The sequence below is a fragment of the Nicotiana tabacum genome, chromosome 4 (assembly GCF_000715075.1).
Source record: "Nicotiana tabacum cultivar K326 chromosome 4, ASM71507v2, whole genome shotgun sequence".
Taxonomy (NCBI): domain Eukaryota; kingdom Viridiplantae; phylum Streptophyta; class Magnoliopsida; order Solanales; family Solanaceae; genus Nicotiana; species Nicotiana tabacum.
This window is the reverse complement of record NC_134083.1, coordinates 74033740-74050854: the sequence shown is the minus strand read 5'-3', so window position 1 is coordinate 74050854 and position 17115 is coordinate 74033740. Positions and strand designations below refer to the sequence as shown.

The 17115-nt window shown below is 33.9% G+C and overlaps 1 protein-coding gene and 1 non-coding gene across 2 annotated transcripts; one reads left to right on the top strand and one right to left on the bottom strand.

The window, feature by feature from the left end:
- Nucleotides 1-603: 603 nt before the first annotated feature.
- LOC107818877 (LRR receptor-like serine/threonine-protein kinase ERL1) lies at nucleotides 604-7475 on the bottom strand. The gene is made up of 27 exons (XM_016644942.2): nucleotides 7190-7475; nucleotides 6672-6810; nucleotides 6442-6513; nucleotides 6274-6345; nucleotides 6101-6172; nucleotides 5227-5298; nucleotides 5073-5144; nucleotides 4922-4993; nucleotides 4754-4825; nucleotides 4592-4660; nucleotides 4414-4485; nucleotides 4241-4312; nucleotides 4092-4163; nucleotides 3946-4017; nucleotides 3794-3865; nucleotides 3642-3713; nucleotides 3473-3544; nucleotides 3327-3398; nucleotides 3173-3244; nucleotides 3004-3075; nucleotides 2824-2895; nucleotides 2671-2742; nucleotides 2516-2589; nucleotides 2298-2426; nucleotides 1870-2205; nucleotides 1337-1707; nucleotides 604-1245 (listed from the first exon to the last, which is right to left on the bottom strand). The coding sequence occupies exons 1-27, from the start codon at nucleotides 7263-7265 to the stop codon at nucleotides 904-906; spliced, it is 2904 nt and encodes a 967-aa protein (XP_016500428.2). The 5' UTR covers nucleotides 7266-7475; the 3' UTR covers nucleotides 604-903.
- Nucleotides 7476-8983: 1508 nt separating this feature from the next.
- Nucleotides 8984-9086, top strand: LOC142180531 (U6 spliceosomal RNA). Its single transcript, XR_012709150.1, has one exon. It is a non-coding gene; the product is annotated as a U6 spliceosomal RNA (small nuclear RNA).
- The last annotated feature ends 8029 nt before the right edge of the window (nucleotides 9087-17115 follow it).

Below are 17115 nucleotides of genomic sequence, written 5' to 3'. Positions count from 1 at the left end.
ATTCATTCCACAAAGCCGTTCAAGATATGCAAAGTCCATTCGGGCTTCGCCGTGTCTTAGAAGTCTATACACATCAGACAGCATACATGAGATTGTGCACATGAGTTGGCTTCACAAACTCTTGGCTTTCTGCAACTACTGAGGGTTCAAGTTGTAAAGGAATGAGATAGTGTTGGAATGACAGCGGAAAGTGGCTAGGTATGGCAAGGCAGTGGTCTGTTTTGCCTATTACATTCCTTCGCTTTAGTGAAGGCTTGGTGCACTTACACTTCTTATCCACTGTATTGAACTTGTTTATTCCACTCCCTCCTTAACTCAAAGAGCAACTCCTTTTTTAGAATTTAAGAAACTACTAATCCTGACTATCTTAACTGCACTGCTCAAGGTCAACATCACTGGCCTCGTTAAGAGAACTGTAATGGAAGAAGCCATAATGAGAAGGCAAGAAGGCCTGGGCTTCACCTGTTTGTGATATAACAGTTTGTCACTCATTGAATAACTGTTTGACTTCTCCTTAAAAATACCTCCATTCATGAAAGCAAAAAGATGTAAAGGGGTAGTGAAACTAAAATACGACGGCAGATGCAAAACTAGACTGCTAAATTTAATGTGATTAACGAGCACTCTTTGCACTCCTCTACATGGACAAAAACACAAGTCCCAGACGGAAATAGATCTCAACATAGATTGTACAGAATTAACAACTTTACTGGTTACAGATCTAACCTATTCTGTATCTCAACCCACCATAAAACATTCAATCTACAAACGTAAAATAACTTTACCATACCGTGTGCCTAACCTCTAATATGTGAAATCTCTTAACATCAAAAGAACTTTGGCCAGCATCTTTTCCAGATTCATCGTCTTTGATGGATATTAAGTATATCAGTGAACCCAATATCAAAAGGTGTTTTTGGATATAGCTTCTCGAAATCTAACGAGCCACTGTGCATCGGAGGAATTTTCACTCTGCTGGACTTGAGGTAGTCCTTTTCCAAGCACAAACTTTGTATAATCAATGGATTTGGGAGGGGCTAAGCAAGGTTTGGTTGGTGGGGGAGGAAGCAAGGAAACAAGTACCCTAGAAACCTCATGCATCGTTGGCCTCTCACACGGGAATCTCTTTGTGCACAGCAATGCAAGCTGAAAAGTCTTCCTCACATGCGTTAAATCCATGCATGTGACAGATACTTCAGGATCTACAGCCTCCATCACGGTGTTATTATCCGCCTTTGACAATATCTGCAACACAAATTAAATTAGCCAAGGCTAATGTAATTGGAGTGAAATCCTATACAAGTAAAAAGGTAGAGCAAATAGTGGAGAATAATACCAACTGATGCAAGTTTAAGTCATTATGAACAGGTTTTTTTCCTGTCAAAAGCTCCAGGAGAACAATGCCAAAGCTGTAGACATCTGACTTTTCAGTTAACCTGGAAGTTCTGGCATACTCAGGGTCAATGTAGCCTATGGTGCCCAAGACAAAAGTTGATGCATGAGTTTTTGCAGTAGGGATGCATTTTGCAATCCCAAAATCAGAGAGATGAGCCTCGAAAGTTTCATCCAGTAGAATGTTTGAAGATTTCACATCTCTGTGGATGATTCTTTGGTTACAATCATGGTGAAGATAAGCAAGGCCTTGAGCAGCTCCAACAGCAATTTTCAGACGTGTTTCCCAATCAAGCATCACCTTTTTGGATGGCCCTATGAAATAGATTCAGTTAATGATTAGCCATTTCCAAATCTATACAGATTTAGAGCGTCATTCTCCGACAGGGAAGAAACAACAGTAATAAACATGAACTAGTGAATCATCAGTATAACATGAATATGTTTCATAAAAGATAAGAATAAGAGGCTACTAACCATGAAGAAGATCCCAGAGTGAACCATTCTCCATGTAGTCGTAAAAAAGGAGATTCCCATGAGGAGAAAGTGAGTAACCATGCAAGCTAACAAGGTTTCTGTGCCTGATACTTCCAATTGTCTCCAGTTCAGTCTCAAACTCACGCAAGCTGTGCGGATGAGTGTACAGTCGCTTGACAGCAATTGGTCGGGAATTTTTCAACACACATTTATATACAGTGCTGGAAGCACCATATCCTATTATGAATTTCTCACTCAAGTTCTCTGTAATCCGCATAATGTCATCATATGTATGGATTGCCATATCCATGTGGAGAACCACAAGTTTGGGAGAACCTAAGTTATTAGAAGGAATAGGAAAAGGGCAACATTAAAACTTGAAAATTTTGAAGTACAAAAGAATAGAAAAGCCATCTAATAATTTCAACCTTGATTACTTTTAGACCCCTTCAGAAACTGATGTGGTTGATTAGACTTGTACACAGCAACTAAAACCATGGATAAAAGAGCTATAAAACCCAACGCTGTGCAAACAACAGCTGTTCTGGAGAACAAGGCTGCAATGAAAAGATCACAAGTCATTTCGAAGCACATGATAGTACAATACCAAAATATCTGGACTCTAATGCACAAAAATGAAGCATACCTTTGGACTTTGGTGCATAGGGGTCACATATTGAACCTCTCCAGTCGCCACAAAGTAGTGGGTTCCCCACAAAGCTGATGGTTGCAATAAGGAGGTCGTTTACTAGTGCAAATGAGTGTGTAATGAAACAAGCTAATTTCTGTACAAAAGAATACCTGTCAGGCGTGAACCGCGAGAAATTTCGCGAAAGAGGAACAACACCACTGAAATTGTTGTAGGAAATATTCCTGATAGAGAAAGGCACGGATAAGTAACTCCAAGAAGATTCAAAATATGTATGAAGGAAAGGCAAAAGGAGATGAACTCACAGACTAGTTAGGCTGAAACAATTGGTCAATTGGTCCGGGATTACCCCACAAAGATCGTTAGCTGTCAATGTACTACAAAATGCAACCGAACCAATAAGTGTATTAGAACTGGTCCTGATATTGAAGACAAGCTAATTAAACTCTACATCAATGCACTTGAGAAAAACTAAATGTGCTTACAGAGTGATCAAGGTCTGCAACTGTCCTAGCTCTTTTGGGATGCCACCAGAGATCTTGTTGCATGACAAATCACTGCAAGTATAAAAACCAGTCTCAGCACAAGAGATCAGTATACTAAAAGGTCCACGAATTGTAGGCACTGTAACCAAAGCTCTCTGCAGAAACTCACAGGGTCTGTATACTTTTCAGATTGCCAAATTCTACAGGAATCTGTCCGTTAAGACGATTGCTGCTAAGATTCCTACAAGGTGCAATGACATTGATTATATTCAAGTCACAAGATAATATAAACTTCTGGAACAACTAAATGGCTAAAATCTCACAATGTTAGAAGATGCTCCAAATCTCCAATAGAACCAGGGACAGACCCAGAGAACTCATTGTTAGACAGATCCCTAAAGACATACAAGTGTTAGTATAAGGAGTCACTTGAATTACGAAATTAAGATGCTGACAGTCAAGAACTCACAATGTATCAAGGTTGATGATTCGCCCAAGTGCAGAAGATATGTGACCTTTAAATTTATTTAATGAAAGATTTCTGCTAGGTACATCAACAATGAGTGTTATCATATGAACAGAATTCAATCCATTATCATGACTACCAACCAAAAGGCTGAAACATAACTACAACATACAGGTATGTGAGGCTCTCTAGATTCTTGAACCCGGAAGGAATGGACCCGTTTAAATTGTTACCATGAACGTTACTGAAAAAGAATTATTATTAGAATCAGTATGAAGAGAATGGCGAAGGAGAAAACATTCAAAAATATAAGCAAAGCCTTACAATTGATTCAATGCTGTGCAAGAGCTGATATTTTCAGGAATTGGTCCCTCCAGCTTGTTATTTGCAAGATTCCTGGTAAAGGAAAGCTAAGAAGCTGATATTCAAAGAAAAGCAGAATATGAAATATACTGCAATTAGTATAAAAGGCTCACAATTCAAATAACTGATCCAGTTTGCCAAGTTCAGGAGGAATTTGACCAACTAGCTGATTGTCATTTAATTGCCTGTAAATAAGATAAGAGTAATGCATGAAGCAACATATAGTGTCTGCACAATCTATGCTAACAAAACCACTTACAAGTAACTAAGTTTAGACATATTTCCCAGCTCTGCTGGTATCGGCCCCGTAAGTTTGTTCCCATGCAGGTACCTGTTGAATGTAAAAGTGAATCAAACAAATCGAGTCACACGCAAAAATATATGGAATCCAAACGGGGGTGAACTTACAGCTTCCCAGTGAAGGATAAATTGCCAAAGATTGGGGGAATCGGTCCCACTAACTCATTTTCACTCAAGTCCCTACAAAAGAGTTGATGTCATGCAAGATTTTGACTTATAAGCGGTAACTACTGAGATTGGAGTTGATAAAAAAGAATTTATGTAGTAGTATGAATACTCACAAAACAGCAAGGGCTTGCATTAGACCAATCACTTCCGGAATCTTACCAGTCAGCCTATTTCCTTGCAAAGACCTGTTGAAAGGACCACAATCTTATTTATTCACAGAAATGAACCCGACAACAGAATAGACAAGGTAGAAACAACAGCTAAAAATCACTTTAAGCAAAGTTCACTAACAAGGTGGCCACTTGTAAAAACCCAATATTGTAGGGAATCTCTCCAGTAATTTGATTGTAAGAGATATCCCTGAAATTGAGAAAAAACAATTTTGTTAGCATTGAGAAGCAGTAGGAGAAAAATTTTAGTATCACATAATAAGGGCAAGGGAAGGAGACTGACAGTATCTCAAAGCTTGTACAATTTCCAATATTATCTGGAATTGTTCCGCTGAGGTTATTGCCCCGCAAATCACTGAAACAATATGAAACTTGTGACGTCAGAATTAATAGACATATAACACCAGGCAGACAACAAAACATTATGTAGAAAATATAGCCGAGCACATACAAGTACCACAACCCGGTCAACTGGCACATATCGGGGGACAGTGTTCCTGTCAACAAGTTGCCTCTAAGTCCACTGCAAAACAGAAGGAACGGAAACGTTGTAAATTTCACAACAAAAAAAGAATCTTCAAACACCAAACGAATGCACTCACAGATATTGCAGAACTTCATTCCAATAGATCAACCTTGGTATCTCACCAATGAGCTGGTTTCGAGCCAGATCACTTGATCAATTAAAAAAACATCAGTTAATCATTGCTATTGTCAAAAAATTTCAAAAGAGACAACTATATTAAGTGAACTCACAGTGTCTTTAAGTTAGGGATTTGGGTTAGTGTTGATGGGATTGGACCAGTCAACTGGTTGTTTTTCAAGTTCCTGCACCAGGGAGAGTTCATCAGGTGTGAATTTAATTTATTCATGTTGAGGTTTTTTGTTTTTAAGATGAAATAGTCTTAAAATTAGGGTGATTGGGAATTGGAGGAAAAATGAAATTTTTGAGTAAAATTTTAAGTTTTCCCCTCTTGACAATGAGACATTGTCCCATATTGGAAGACGGAAAGATTTTTGGTGGGTATATATATAATTGCTCTTCTTGTAACTTTTAAAGAGTTAAGAAGAAAGCAAGCCTCGCGCTGTCGTCGTCGCTCGGCTACGGCTACGGATTTGGATTTGGATTCGGATTTGGATTCGGTCAAATGATCGATTGATTGATTAAGCTGCAATAGCAGCCGCCTAATGCTCTTCCCACTTGCTCCACAAACAAGCTAATGCATGCTCCACCATGGAGGGTGGACGATTGTTCTTCTTCAACACTGGCTGCTATATATATGTGCAGCATTGTTTTAACTTCAAACAAAGCAACTGTAAGTGTGATTTGCTACCGAACTTTGCGTTCGCTGAAACACTGGGGTTTGAAGCACCACTATACTAGTGTGTTATTCGTTCTATCCTGGGAGGAAATAATCCATAACTTTGGGTACTAGGAAGGGATTAAATTCCTTAAGGAAATACTGTGAATTCAGTGGGCTCGAATTAATTACTGTTTCATTACGATAACTTTTATTTTGCAGAATTATTATTTACAAATACAGCAATATTGGCGGGAATAACAATTCATCATAACAAAATTTTAACTAGTTATCGGAAAACATCAAGATAATGTGGTTATACTACTCACAATAACTCTAGCTGTTTGAGCTTAGATATTGAGAAAGGAATATCTCCAAAGAGCAAGTTATCAGACAAATCACTGCAGAACATAGCAACCATTTCATGAAAATCCAGTGTGAGTATTACAGAACATACTGATAAAAAAAAAAAAATCAAAGGCAACAGGGTGAAAATTGTTACAGAAAGATCAGAGAAATGCAGTTGCCAATCTCATCTGGTATTTGACCAGTTAATTTATTTCCCTGGAGGTCTCTGTCATTATCATTGAAATATCACACATCAGCAATGGACGATGAATAACCAGCAATGGACAAAGAACAATCAAATAAAAGAGAATATGAACCATACATAGATTGCAGATTTTTCAAATCTCCAACGGCTGGTGAAATTTCCCCGCCTAAGTTCAGATTTGACAGATTCCTTCAGCCAACAAATAAAGCAAATTCAGCTACAAATCTCATATTTGCAAACTATATATAAACAAAGTGCTAATACTACAGCTAGCAGCTCATCAGAGATTCAGAGTCCAGCTACTGTTGCTCCGGTTAGGAGACAACTGACAAGGATGGAGAACATACAGCGCAACAACGGACATGGAGAAATTGCCACAGAACACGCCTCGCCACGAGCAAAAATCCTCATTGTGAACATCATCCCAATCTAGCAACATGTTTGCTACGTTGCTAAACGACTCCTTGATCGATATCAGAGCTTTGCCTACCCAAATAGTTGGAGAGAAAGTATTTTTAGCATTCACAAATAAGTAGATAGTAATGCTAAAAACTGGAGTCTATAAAGTTAAATAACACGGGATATTTTTTATCAGAGTTAAACAGCACGGAAGGAATGTCACACAGGAAACATATAATAGAAATGAAATTTCGATGATAACTATCGTATTTCCCAGCACTACAACAGAGCGAAGCAGAGGAGCTAGAAAAAAAAAAACTCCAGATGCTCAAAAGGAACAAAAGAAGAAAAAAAACGGAGAGAATACAAAAGGAAACACTAGTAAGTTTGAGAATAATATGCGATAGAAACAGTGTTACAAAATGACCTCGATGAGTGAAAAAGGAGGACTGAGAAAAAGAGTTACCTTCTTCGTTCAGAGATGAAACGATCGGTAAAAGAAGCAATATAGCCCACAGTACAGCGCGCGATCGGAGTTTCATCTTCAGTACAACGAAGCTCAAATCAAATATGACCGGAGAAGAAGATGAGCTAGCTTGCTAGAGTAATAAGAATGTGTGTTATGTGAATGAGAGAGAAGAGCAAATGCAGAAGCAGGCATTTGGCGTGAAGTGAGAGAGTGAATATTGAAATGCGAAGTGTGTGTCTGTGTTTTTAATGTCAGCAGTCACTCACCCAAACACAGACCCAGTAGTGTGTGTGTGTGTTTTATGAAGACAGAGAAAGTCGCTATGGTGGTTGCACTATCAGAAACCAGTCTCGTACAAAGAGAGAGGAAAAAACTATTTTTCTTTTTCACTGCTAATATTAATTAGAAAAATAATTGGTTTATGTCTTGAGATATAATTTATTTTTATTTTCGAGAATAATTATTATTAAAGTAGTATAGTAAAAAGAAAAAATAGCTTTCTCAAAGTATATTTTATCTTGTTTTTCTAAAATAACAAATAATTTGACACGACGGCTTAGTATACTTAGTACTACTGATATAGTAAACGGCGGTGAAACGACGTTAGTTAGACACTGGAAAATAAAAAAGTTGTCGCAGCGGCCGTCACCCCGTACTACCATTTCCCAAAGTGGTTACTAATTATTTTGACAGCTAAAGTTCGGGATTTTTCATCTCATATCCACGCTCTTTATTAGCGCGTGAGATGGCTCTCGGTTCCATTACAGCGCGTGTTTTGAGCAGGGGAAAATGGGTAATAAAAAAGGGAGTGCTTAAAATCTGAGGTTGATAAGGCAGGGAACAGAAAGTGATTGGTTTGGGAAATAGGGAGTAGAATTAAAAAATTATAATTTCCAAAAGAAGTAGGGTCGCATTGGAATAAAACAAGAGAGGTGGATATGAGAGACATTCCGATGAATAACAATAGAGAAACTATTTTCAAGAAAGAGATCATCATGTTTTGGTTCTCACAAGGAAAGAGAAAATTGGCAATTGCTTGCTTAGAAAGCAAGGAAATTTAAATGAATGGAATCAAATTCTTACTGATACAAGTCCAAATTTACACTAGTTTGTATAAAAACGCACTGAATTTACATTTTGAGCGTTGTGTTTTTACATGGAACTGGAAAATTAGCATTTTTCCCCTGCCATTTTGACTACACAGTTTTCCCCCTTTTTTACTTTGCATCCAGACTTGAAAAGATCATGCGTATCGAGCATGTGAAGATATGTGTGTAATAATGTAATGTTTGACCTCTTCTATGACTACTTTTGCTGCAATAATTGAATAATAAGTAGCAAACAATAATGAAACAATAATAAACACTTACTTGAATAATTATCTTCGTTGAGTTATTGGTGTTACAATCTAGCGATTGCAACTTGGAATGAGAATTAATCTAGCAAGCTTCCATTAAACTTCTCTTAATGTGTTGTTAGTAGGCGTTTGGAAAGTGAAAATGGTATTTAAAAATTAGAGCTGCATTTGGATATGGATTATAATTTTGGGTTGTTTTTGAATTTTTGCAAAGTGATCTGAGTGAAAATTTTGAAAAATAGATTTTTCGAGTTTTTCAAATTTTCGAAAAATTTCAAATTTCATTTTCAAGTGAAAATTAAAATTTTTTTGGCCAAACACTGATTTGAAAAAAAATAAAGAATTTTCGAAAAAAAAAAAATTTCTTATGTCCAAACGGGCTCTTAAATGATTCCTTCGCAAGAAATCTATCTATTGCAACTTGAGTTCGTAGAGTCCATTCGGGGACATCAAATAAAATTGAAACAATAAAAAGAAGATTAGTATGATTTTTGCATAAAAATAATACTCACAAATCGAGAAATGATCCGTTTACAGTAAAACATTGAACTTGTCCGGATGCACTAATTCAAATTTCACCAAATGTTATATTATCGTATTCCGTCTAGAGAAAAACAAAAAAGGAAAAATATTACCACTAGCATTGATAAGTACTGTAGTTGGTTAAAAATAGTGAAGAAAAATAGAAAAAATTATAAAGAGTGGTGCTTTTCACTAAACCATAAGTGGAGACAGCAACCCTGCTGGCTATAATAATGGATCGAGACTTTACAGTAGTAATTAACTTAATAAAACAAGTCCTTGTATAAAGCTGTAGTCCGTTCCTTTCCTGTTATTTTATTTTTTATTTTTTATTTTTTATTTTTTATTGTTTTACATAATGGTATCAACATCCATGTATCACTGATTAGTTTATTACCAAAAAGTCCCTTTCCCTCTCTCTAACGCCTAAAATTGACGGTGTTTCAAAGGTTAACTACGTGTCAAATAAAACAGGAGATGTTTCAGGGATTGAAAATTAAACCAAGTCTAAATTGGACGTTTTTAGTGTTCATTTTTAAGAATCTGCAATCTATTTTTTCACTGGTAAATTCTTTTCAAATTAATTGCAATGATGTTTTTCTTCAATATTACTATATAAACTTAAAAATTATATGATTGAATTTTTTAATTTGTTTCTAACTAAGGGGCAGGGGCCAACGGTTCATCCTGTTTCTTTCTCCCTATAAAATATTTAATAAAACAAACATATGAAAGACTACCTATAATCACTCTTTAAAATAATAACTGAAAACATATTATTTTATATTTAACATTAACTTCTTCTATAAAAAAAGGATCCCGCTTCCACAACTACGAAAAGCAAATTTCTATATCTTGCATCTACTTAAATTGTGTGACTATGAGAATCTCTTTCGTTGAGCCGAAAGAATTTTCTATTGATTGGAAAATGATTTTTCATCAACAAGTAAAGGAAAAAAGAAATTATTTAGTACTTATTTTTTATACTATTTCAAATTGCGTTGCTGTGTCAAAAGAAAGATAGCTATACTGATTCGGTATACTCTAAAGACGCCCTCGGTACAATATTGACGATCTCACAAAGATGAAATTTTAGTGAATTATCATTTACTCATCTCATCTTTTACGGGATCGGTCTTCTTTGACTATACAAGAATATGTGGAGCTGAACATATCTGGAAGCACAGGAGAACGTTCGTTTGTTGATAATATTACATGTATTCGATACTGGGTCATTCATAGCATTACTGTATCTTCCCTATTCATTGTGAATTGATTATTTGTTATAATATACGTATAATATATATTTTATACATATTTTCGAATTTAACTATTTTTGATTAGCCGGTCAATTGTGCAACTTACCTTTCACATATCGGGGACCGGCTCACTTAAAAGGGGAACACCCTGAGCCGGGACCAAAATGCAAGCAGGCTACGACCTTCTTTTGAGGAGGACGAATAGTAAATTTCAGCCTCCAAAACTTCTTTCCTGTACAAATATGCTCTCCCAACAGTAACAAATTCTGACGCTCAACAAAATTATGGACCATGGTATAGCATGACCTTTAATAAATAAACATAGGTGCATGTTTGAATCGTGGGATCAGACGGTTGTAGGATGACTAGGTAAGAATTTTACACAATGTCTAAGTTGAAGTTGAAAAACAAATACTCAAACTTGTGTTTAAAATTAAATTTCATTTCATAAAAGGAAATTGAAGCTGTACAAGTCGAAAACTAATGGAGTATTTCATTTGATATGTAGATTCATATCAATATTTCAATATTTCATTTGAAGTTTATATAGTATTAAGACTTTTTCTATTTACAGTATTTCATGACCAAAACAAGTTTCTGCAAATATTAAAATTAGTGTTTATGCTCAAATGGGTCTCTCTTTCTATCTTTTACACGCAGAAAGTATCTCAAAATGAGCAATTAAAATATTTCTTTTTGTCGACTTCGATAATTGGTGTTACTTCATGACCTAATACAAGAATTAACAAATACAATAAAATACTTTTATTGGCAAAAAAACTCAAATAAAATAAATTAAAAATATCTCCGGCTTTTGGAGAGAGGTTGATGTTGTAGCTCATGGAAAAAGTTTGAGAATTGACTATGTAAAGTTCAAAATGATTATATTGACTTACTATTTTACAACAAATAACTTGATATATAAAAGTACAAGGAGTGGTCATTTATTGGAATAAATACAAAGTAATAATGATAATGGTAATAATTATTATAAAATAAAAGTAATTTAGTAAAACATGAATAAGAAATGTTATGAAATAAAAGTAATTTAGTAAAACATGAACAAGAAATGGAGATAGAGAAAAAGAAGAGATTTTCTTCTTCAATTGTGTATATTTTCTTATCTATTATAAGGCCTTTATATAGGCATGAAAAGTGAAGAAAAATATGTCATTGAATATGTCATTAAGCATAGAAATATGTCATTGAATATGTCATTAAGCATTTGAGAAGATCATGGAGGAAGAGTAGACATCCACCATAATTTGATTTTTCTTATAACACTCCCCCTTGAATGTCCATAAATAATGTGCCTCATTAAAACCTTATTAGGAAAAAACCCTATGGGGAAAAAAATTCTAGTGAAGGAAAAAGAGTACACATGTTTAGAAATACGTCTTTTGGTTGCCTCGTTAAAAACCTTGCAAGGAAAGCCCAGTGGGACAAAACCTTGTAAGAAAAAAAGAATGCAACGTGTATTAACTCCCCCTGATGAGAGCATCAATTCACATCCTTGAGCCTTCGCATTCCAATCTTGTACACTAGTTTCTTGAAGGTTGACGTCGGTAGAGATTTTGTGAACAGATCAGCCATATTATCACTTGAACAGATCCGTTGCATATTGATATCACAATTCTTTTGAAGATCATGTGTGAAAAATAACTTTGGTGAAATTTGCTTTGTCCTATCCCCTTTATAAATCCTCCCTTCAATTGGGCTATGCATGCTGCATTGTCTTCATACAAAATTGTGGGTAGCTTGTCACACTTCAAACCATATTTGTCTCGAATAAGGTGTATTATAGACCTCAACCATACACATTCTCGACTTGCTTCATGAATAGCAATTATCTCAATATGATTAGATGAAGTAGCCACGATTGATTGATTAGTCGATCGCCAAGATATGGCAATGCCTCCATATGTAAACAAATAGCTTGTTTGAGATCGAGCCTTGTGTGGGTCATATAAATACCCAGCATCGGCATAACCAACAAGATCAGGACTGCAATCATTGTCATAAAATAATCTCATATCGGTAGTCCCTTTTAGATACCGCAATATGTGTTTGATTCCATTCCAATGTCTCCTTGTAGGAGCAGAGCTATATCTTGTTAAGACATTAACTGAAAAAGTTATGTTAGACCTTGTAATGTTAGAAGGATACATTAGTGCACCAATTACACTAAGATATGGTATTTCGGGACCAAAAAGCTCTTCATTATTTTCATGAGGTCAGAATAGATGTGCTTTATCCATATAGAATCGCTTTAAAATTATTTTAGTGTATGCTGATTGATGGACAAAAATTCTATTTTTCATATACTCAATTTGTAGACCAACACAAAATTTTGTCTTTCCAAAATCTTTCATTTCAATTTTTTTCTTTAAATAGTCTACTTCTTTAGGAAGCTCTACTGCTTTAGGAAGCTCTCTAGGAGTTCCAATGATATTCAAATCATCAACATACACGGTGATTATAACAAATTTAGATTCAGATCTTTTTATAAAGACACAAGATCAAATTGAATCATTCTTGTACCCTTCTTTCAACAGGTACTCACTCACGCGATTATACCACATGTGCCCTGATTGTTTCAATCCGTATAAGGATTTTTGAAGCTTTATTTAATAAATTTAATGGAAACCTTAATATGCTTCAGAACAATTTAAATCCTTCAATGATTTCCATTATACGCATATCACATTTTTCTTGTATTGCCATATTAAAACCTGAAATTGCGACATCCACCACAGGAGAACATGTCTCTATATAATCAATGCCAGGATATTTACAAATCTTCTTGTGATACAAGTCGTCTTTATGTCTATCGACCTGACCTTTTTTTTTGTGCACAAGAACACACTTATACCTCCACTGGCTTTATACTTTCAGGTGTTGGGACTATCCATCCAACTTTATATTTTTCAGGTGAAATCAATTTTCATTGCGTATTTTTCATTTGGCCAATCATTTATCTGTCCAAATTTCATGATAGATTTGAGCTCAAGATCCTCGTCAATATTAATAATATCGAGTTCTACATTATATTAACAATATCGTCGACTATCATTTTTTTTTATCGGTTCTACTATTACCCAATAAAGACATAACTTATTGAGATTTCTTTATCTTATTATTTTCAGGTACCTGAGCCTCTCCCATGAGTTCTTATGAAGTGTTATGTCGTGGTACTCTTGTAGAGCACTTGCCTCCTTATTATGACCATCTTGAACATTTGCCCCTCTCCTTCTTCGAGGAGTTTTATCTTTGGAACCAATTAGTCTATTATGTTTCATGCATGCCATAGACTCTATTTATTATAAACTTTATTTTATTTGGAGCATTAGCAGTTGAATATGACATTTAGCTTTGGGTTAGCAAATACGCCTGGCAATATTTTGCAAATGAATTATCACTTGAACTTCAAGTTCACATTTTCTCGTATGAGGATCTAGATGTACTCATAATAATTCATTACATGCATTACTTTTTCAGCTGCCCATTTTCTCCCCTATTGTTGGGATCACCAACACATATCCCTAGCCTTTTTTGGGGATCCATCTTTGTGCATTGTGGTTGAACAATTAAATCATATAGCACATTCATATTTCTAGATAGAAATTATTTGGTTCTTGACCCCGAACCGATTGTGATAGGGAGAACTTATCATAACTTGGCTAGATGCGTACAAGTGCTGTTGTATATTAAATAATACATCACATACCAAATTTTATTTTGGCATTTTTGTTCTCATAACCAATGGTTTAGATATAATTGGAGCCATACAATTTCTGCTAAACCAACTTGGATTTAAACCAGTATTATCAAGATAAATCATCATAATTTATATTCTGGAACTGTGCTCTAATAATTTAAGCAATCAATCTTGCAAAAGCCAAACTGCAAGTTGATAACAAATGCACATGTGATCATAGAATAGATGCATCTATTAAAATCATATAATAGTAAACGGTCCACATGGAAGGTGACTAGGGCCATATATTTATAACCTTTTATTCATTCCAGAAATCAAGGGATTCAATCCCAACTTTAACTGGTATATCATGAGAATAAGCAGCACAAGAGAATTCTTGAAGAATCTTATTTTCTTCAATATATGCCAATGTAATTTTCAATTAATTTTTTCACATCATAATTGAACCGAGATGGTCAACCGGTCATGCCAACTAATATTTATTTAAGTAAACCTCTAGTTTACTTGTGGCTTGTGATTGCATCATCATACTTATACTTGTGTAGTACAAATAGAAGAAAAGTCAGGTAACCTTTCATATTTACCCGGTATGATTATAGTAATATAAAGATATTCAATCTTCTTTTTATTTATAGTCTCAATATGCCAACCACTTTGGCTAATATATTTGTAAATCAGAATGCTTCTTTTGAGATTTCTACAATATTAATGTCATGAATAATTTCATTCATCTGGGTAGTAACAAATTAGTTCTCTCAGAGCTCTTAACTGCTTTTGTACTACAAAATCTTTTGTCACACCATCCATATAATGAATGTCTCCTTCACAAAGAGAATCATATCATAATAATTGTCATGTTCAAAATCATCATAAGAAAAATAATTTCTTACTTTAATTTTGCTTTTAATAACTTTCATAAGGCTTGACAAAATATTTTTGGCGTATCACATGTATGCGACCAATGATATATTCATATAACTACACAGTAATATTCATTATCTTTCTTTGTCTCAAACCTCCCTTAGAGGTGAGTTGTATTATTTATCCAACCATGCACAAGTATATTATTATGTATAATCTTTATCACATATATATTTTCACATTCACTTTCAGGAATGAGTATGCAATCTCAATGTTTATCACAAGTCACATTCTCTTCAAAGAATTTCTCCCTTTTTATAATTACCATAGTGATAACTATTATTATTTTGGCCTTTCGCTCGCTCACATTCATTGGTCAACCACTTGTCTTTATTTAGACTTATCATGTACTGCTATCACATTCACTTCAAGAATGGAGCAAATCAAGTGGGACAAGCTTCATGCTTTTTCATGAAAAATACATTATTTTTCTTTAGTTATTATTATTATCAATATGGTGCATTAGGACTCAAATCCAATGCCTTGCCCATATAAAGGCATGCTAGGTCATAATGCGTTGGAACTTGAATCCAACGTCTTTTCATCAACATAGTGTGTTGGGACTTGAACACATTGTTTTACCCTCAATCTTTGGCATAATATGCCAAAATTCACTAGGACTTGCACTCGAGCCTTTAAAATATTATTACTTCATAATTATAGGCATAAGTAAATTAACTTTCAAGAAGACTTATATAACTATTTCAATCTTGAAACAGTTCCTCTACAACAAAAATATTAGTTAGGATATATGCCATTTTTAAAAAAAATGATAAAATCACTTTTACATTTTAATAAATTAATTAGGGAAAAGGTGCAGATAACCTATAACCACTTATATTTCAAAGACTATAAGAACTTCACCAAAAAAAAATTCAATACGGAGGAATGAGCCTTATGTTTCCAGCAAAAATATTTAAGGCTTAATGTATAACCGTGACTATTATAAATTATAACTATAATGAGTTTATATTGATTGTATATTCGAATGCTAAATTTGCAAGGTACCGTAAAATCGCCTACATATTTGATAATTTTGCTTTCAATGAAATACATCATGTGATAGTAAAAATATTATTACTAAATTACCTTAATAATTATCTAACATAGTATGTAAACGGTCAGAACATATATATACGTTAGAATATTAATTTTGTCCTATAAGAGATGTAGCAAATAAAGACATACCTTTCCGGTTCTTTGTTTCACTAGATACAATTGAAAAAACTATTTTAACTAAACACTGCACATAAAGTTAATGCAAAGATATGAAAGTATGAATGAGTTTAGATGAATGTAAAACTTATCTTTGTATTATCATCCAAGACATTTTTCATTGTACTTGATCTCATTGTCTGCTTATAATTTACATAGTCTTGACTTAGAAGATCATAAAATGAGCAATTCGTGCTGATAACGTGTTATAAAATAAAAGTAATTTAGTAAAACATGAATAAGAAATGTTATGAAATAAAAGCAATTTAGTAAAACATGAACAAGAAATGGAGATAGAGAGAAGGAAGAGATTTTATTCTTCAATTGTGTGTATTTTCTTATCTATTACAAGGCCTTTATATAGGCATGAAAAGTGAAAAAAAATATGTCATTGAATATGTCATTAAGCATAGAAATATGTCATTGAATATGTCATTAAGCATTTGAGAAGATCATGGAGGAAGAGTAGACATCCACCATAATTTGATTTTTCTTATAACAATAATAATAATAATAATAATAATAATAATAATAATAATAATAATAATAATAATAATAATAATAATAATAATAATAATAATTAATGACAAATCATATAGAGTATAATTTTCTTCTACTACCTTATTCTTATTGCTTCAAGTTTATATTTTATCAATTTGACTCTTAATATTATACTATAATGAATATTGCTCTATTTTTTGTTTTTTTCACTGCTACTACTTTTCTTATCAAAGAAATTTATATATCCTAAGATATTTGTCAACATAAAAATAATTTTACTCGTATGGCGAATTTAAAAAATAATTAAATTAGATTCTTTAATTTTTATTGATTTAAATTCTTTATATTAGCTCATCTGTCATTTTAAATATTTAAATATAATTATAATTTTAGCGACTAAGAATTATATCCTTAAAACATAGAAAAGCTG

Bases quoted from the DNA above. Each gene is read 5' to 3' on its own strand.
- LOC107818877 (XM_016644942.2), bottom strand. From the start codon at position 7,265: ATGAAACTCCGATCGCGCGCTGTACTGTGGGCTATATTGCTTCTTTTA. The intron at 4,164-4,240 runs GTAAGTTCACCC...TACATTCAACAG, and splicing joins TTATCCTTCACTGGGAAGCT to GTACCTGCATGGGAACAAAC. The intron at 4,018-4,091 runs GTAAGTGGTTTT...TCTTATTTACAG, and splicing joins ATGTCTAAACTTAGTTACTT to GCAATTAAATGACAATCAGC.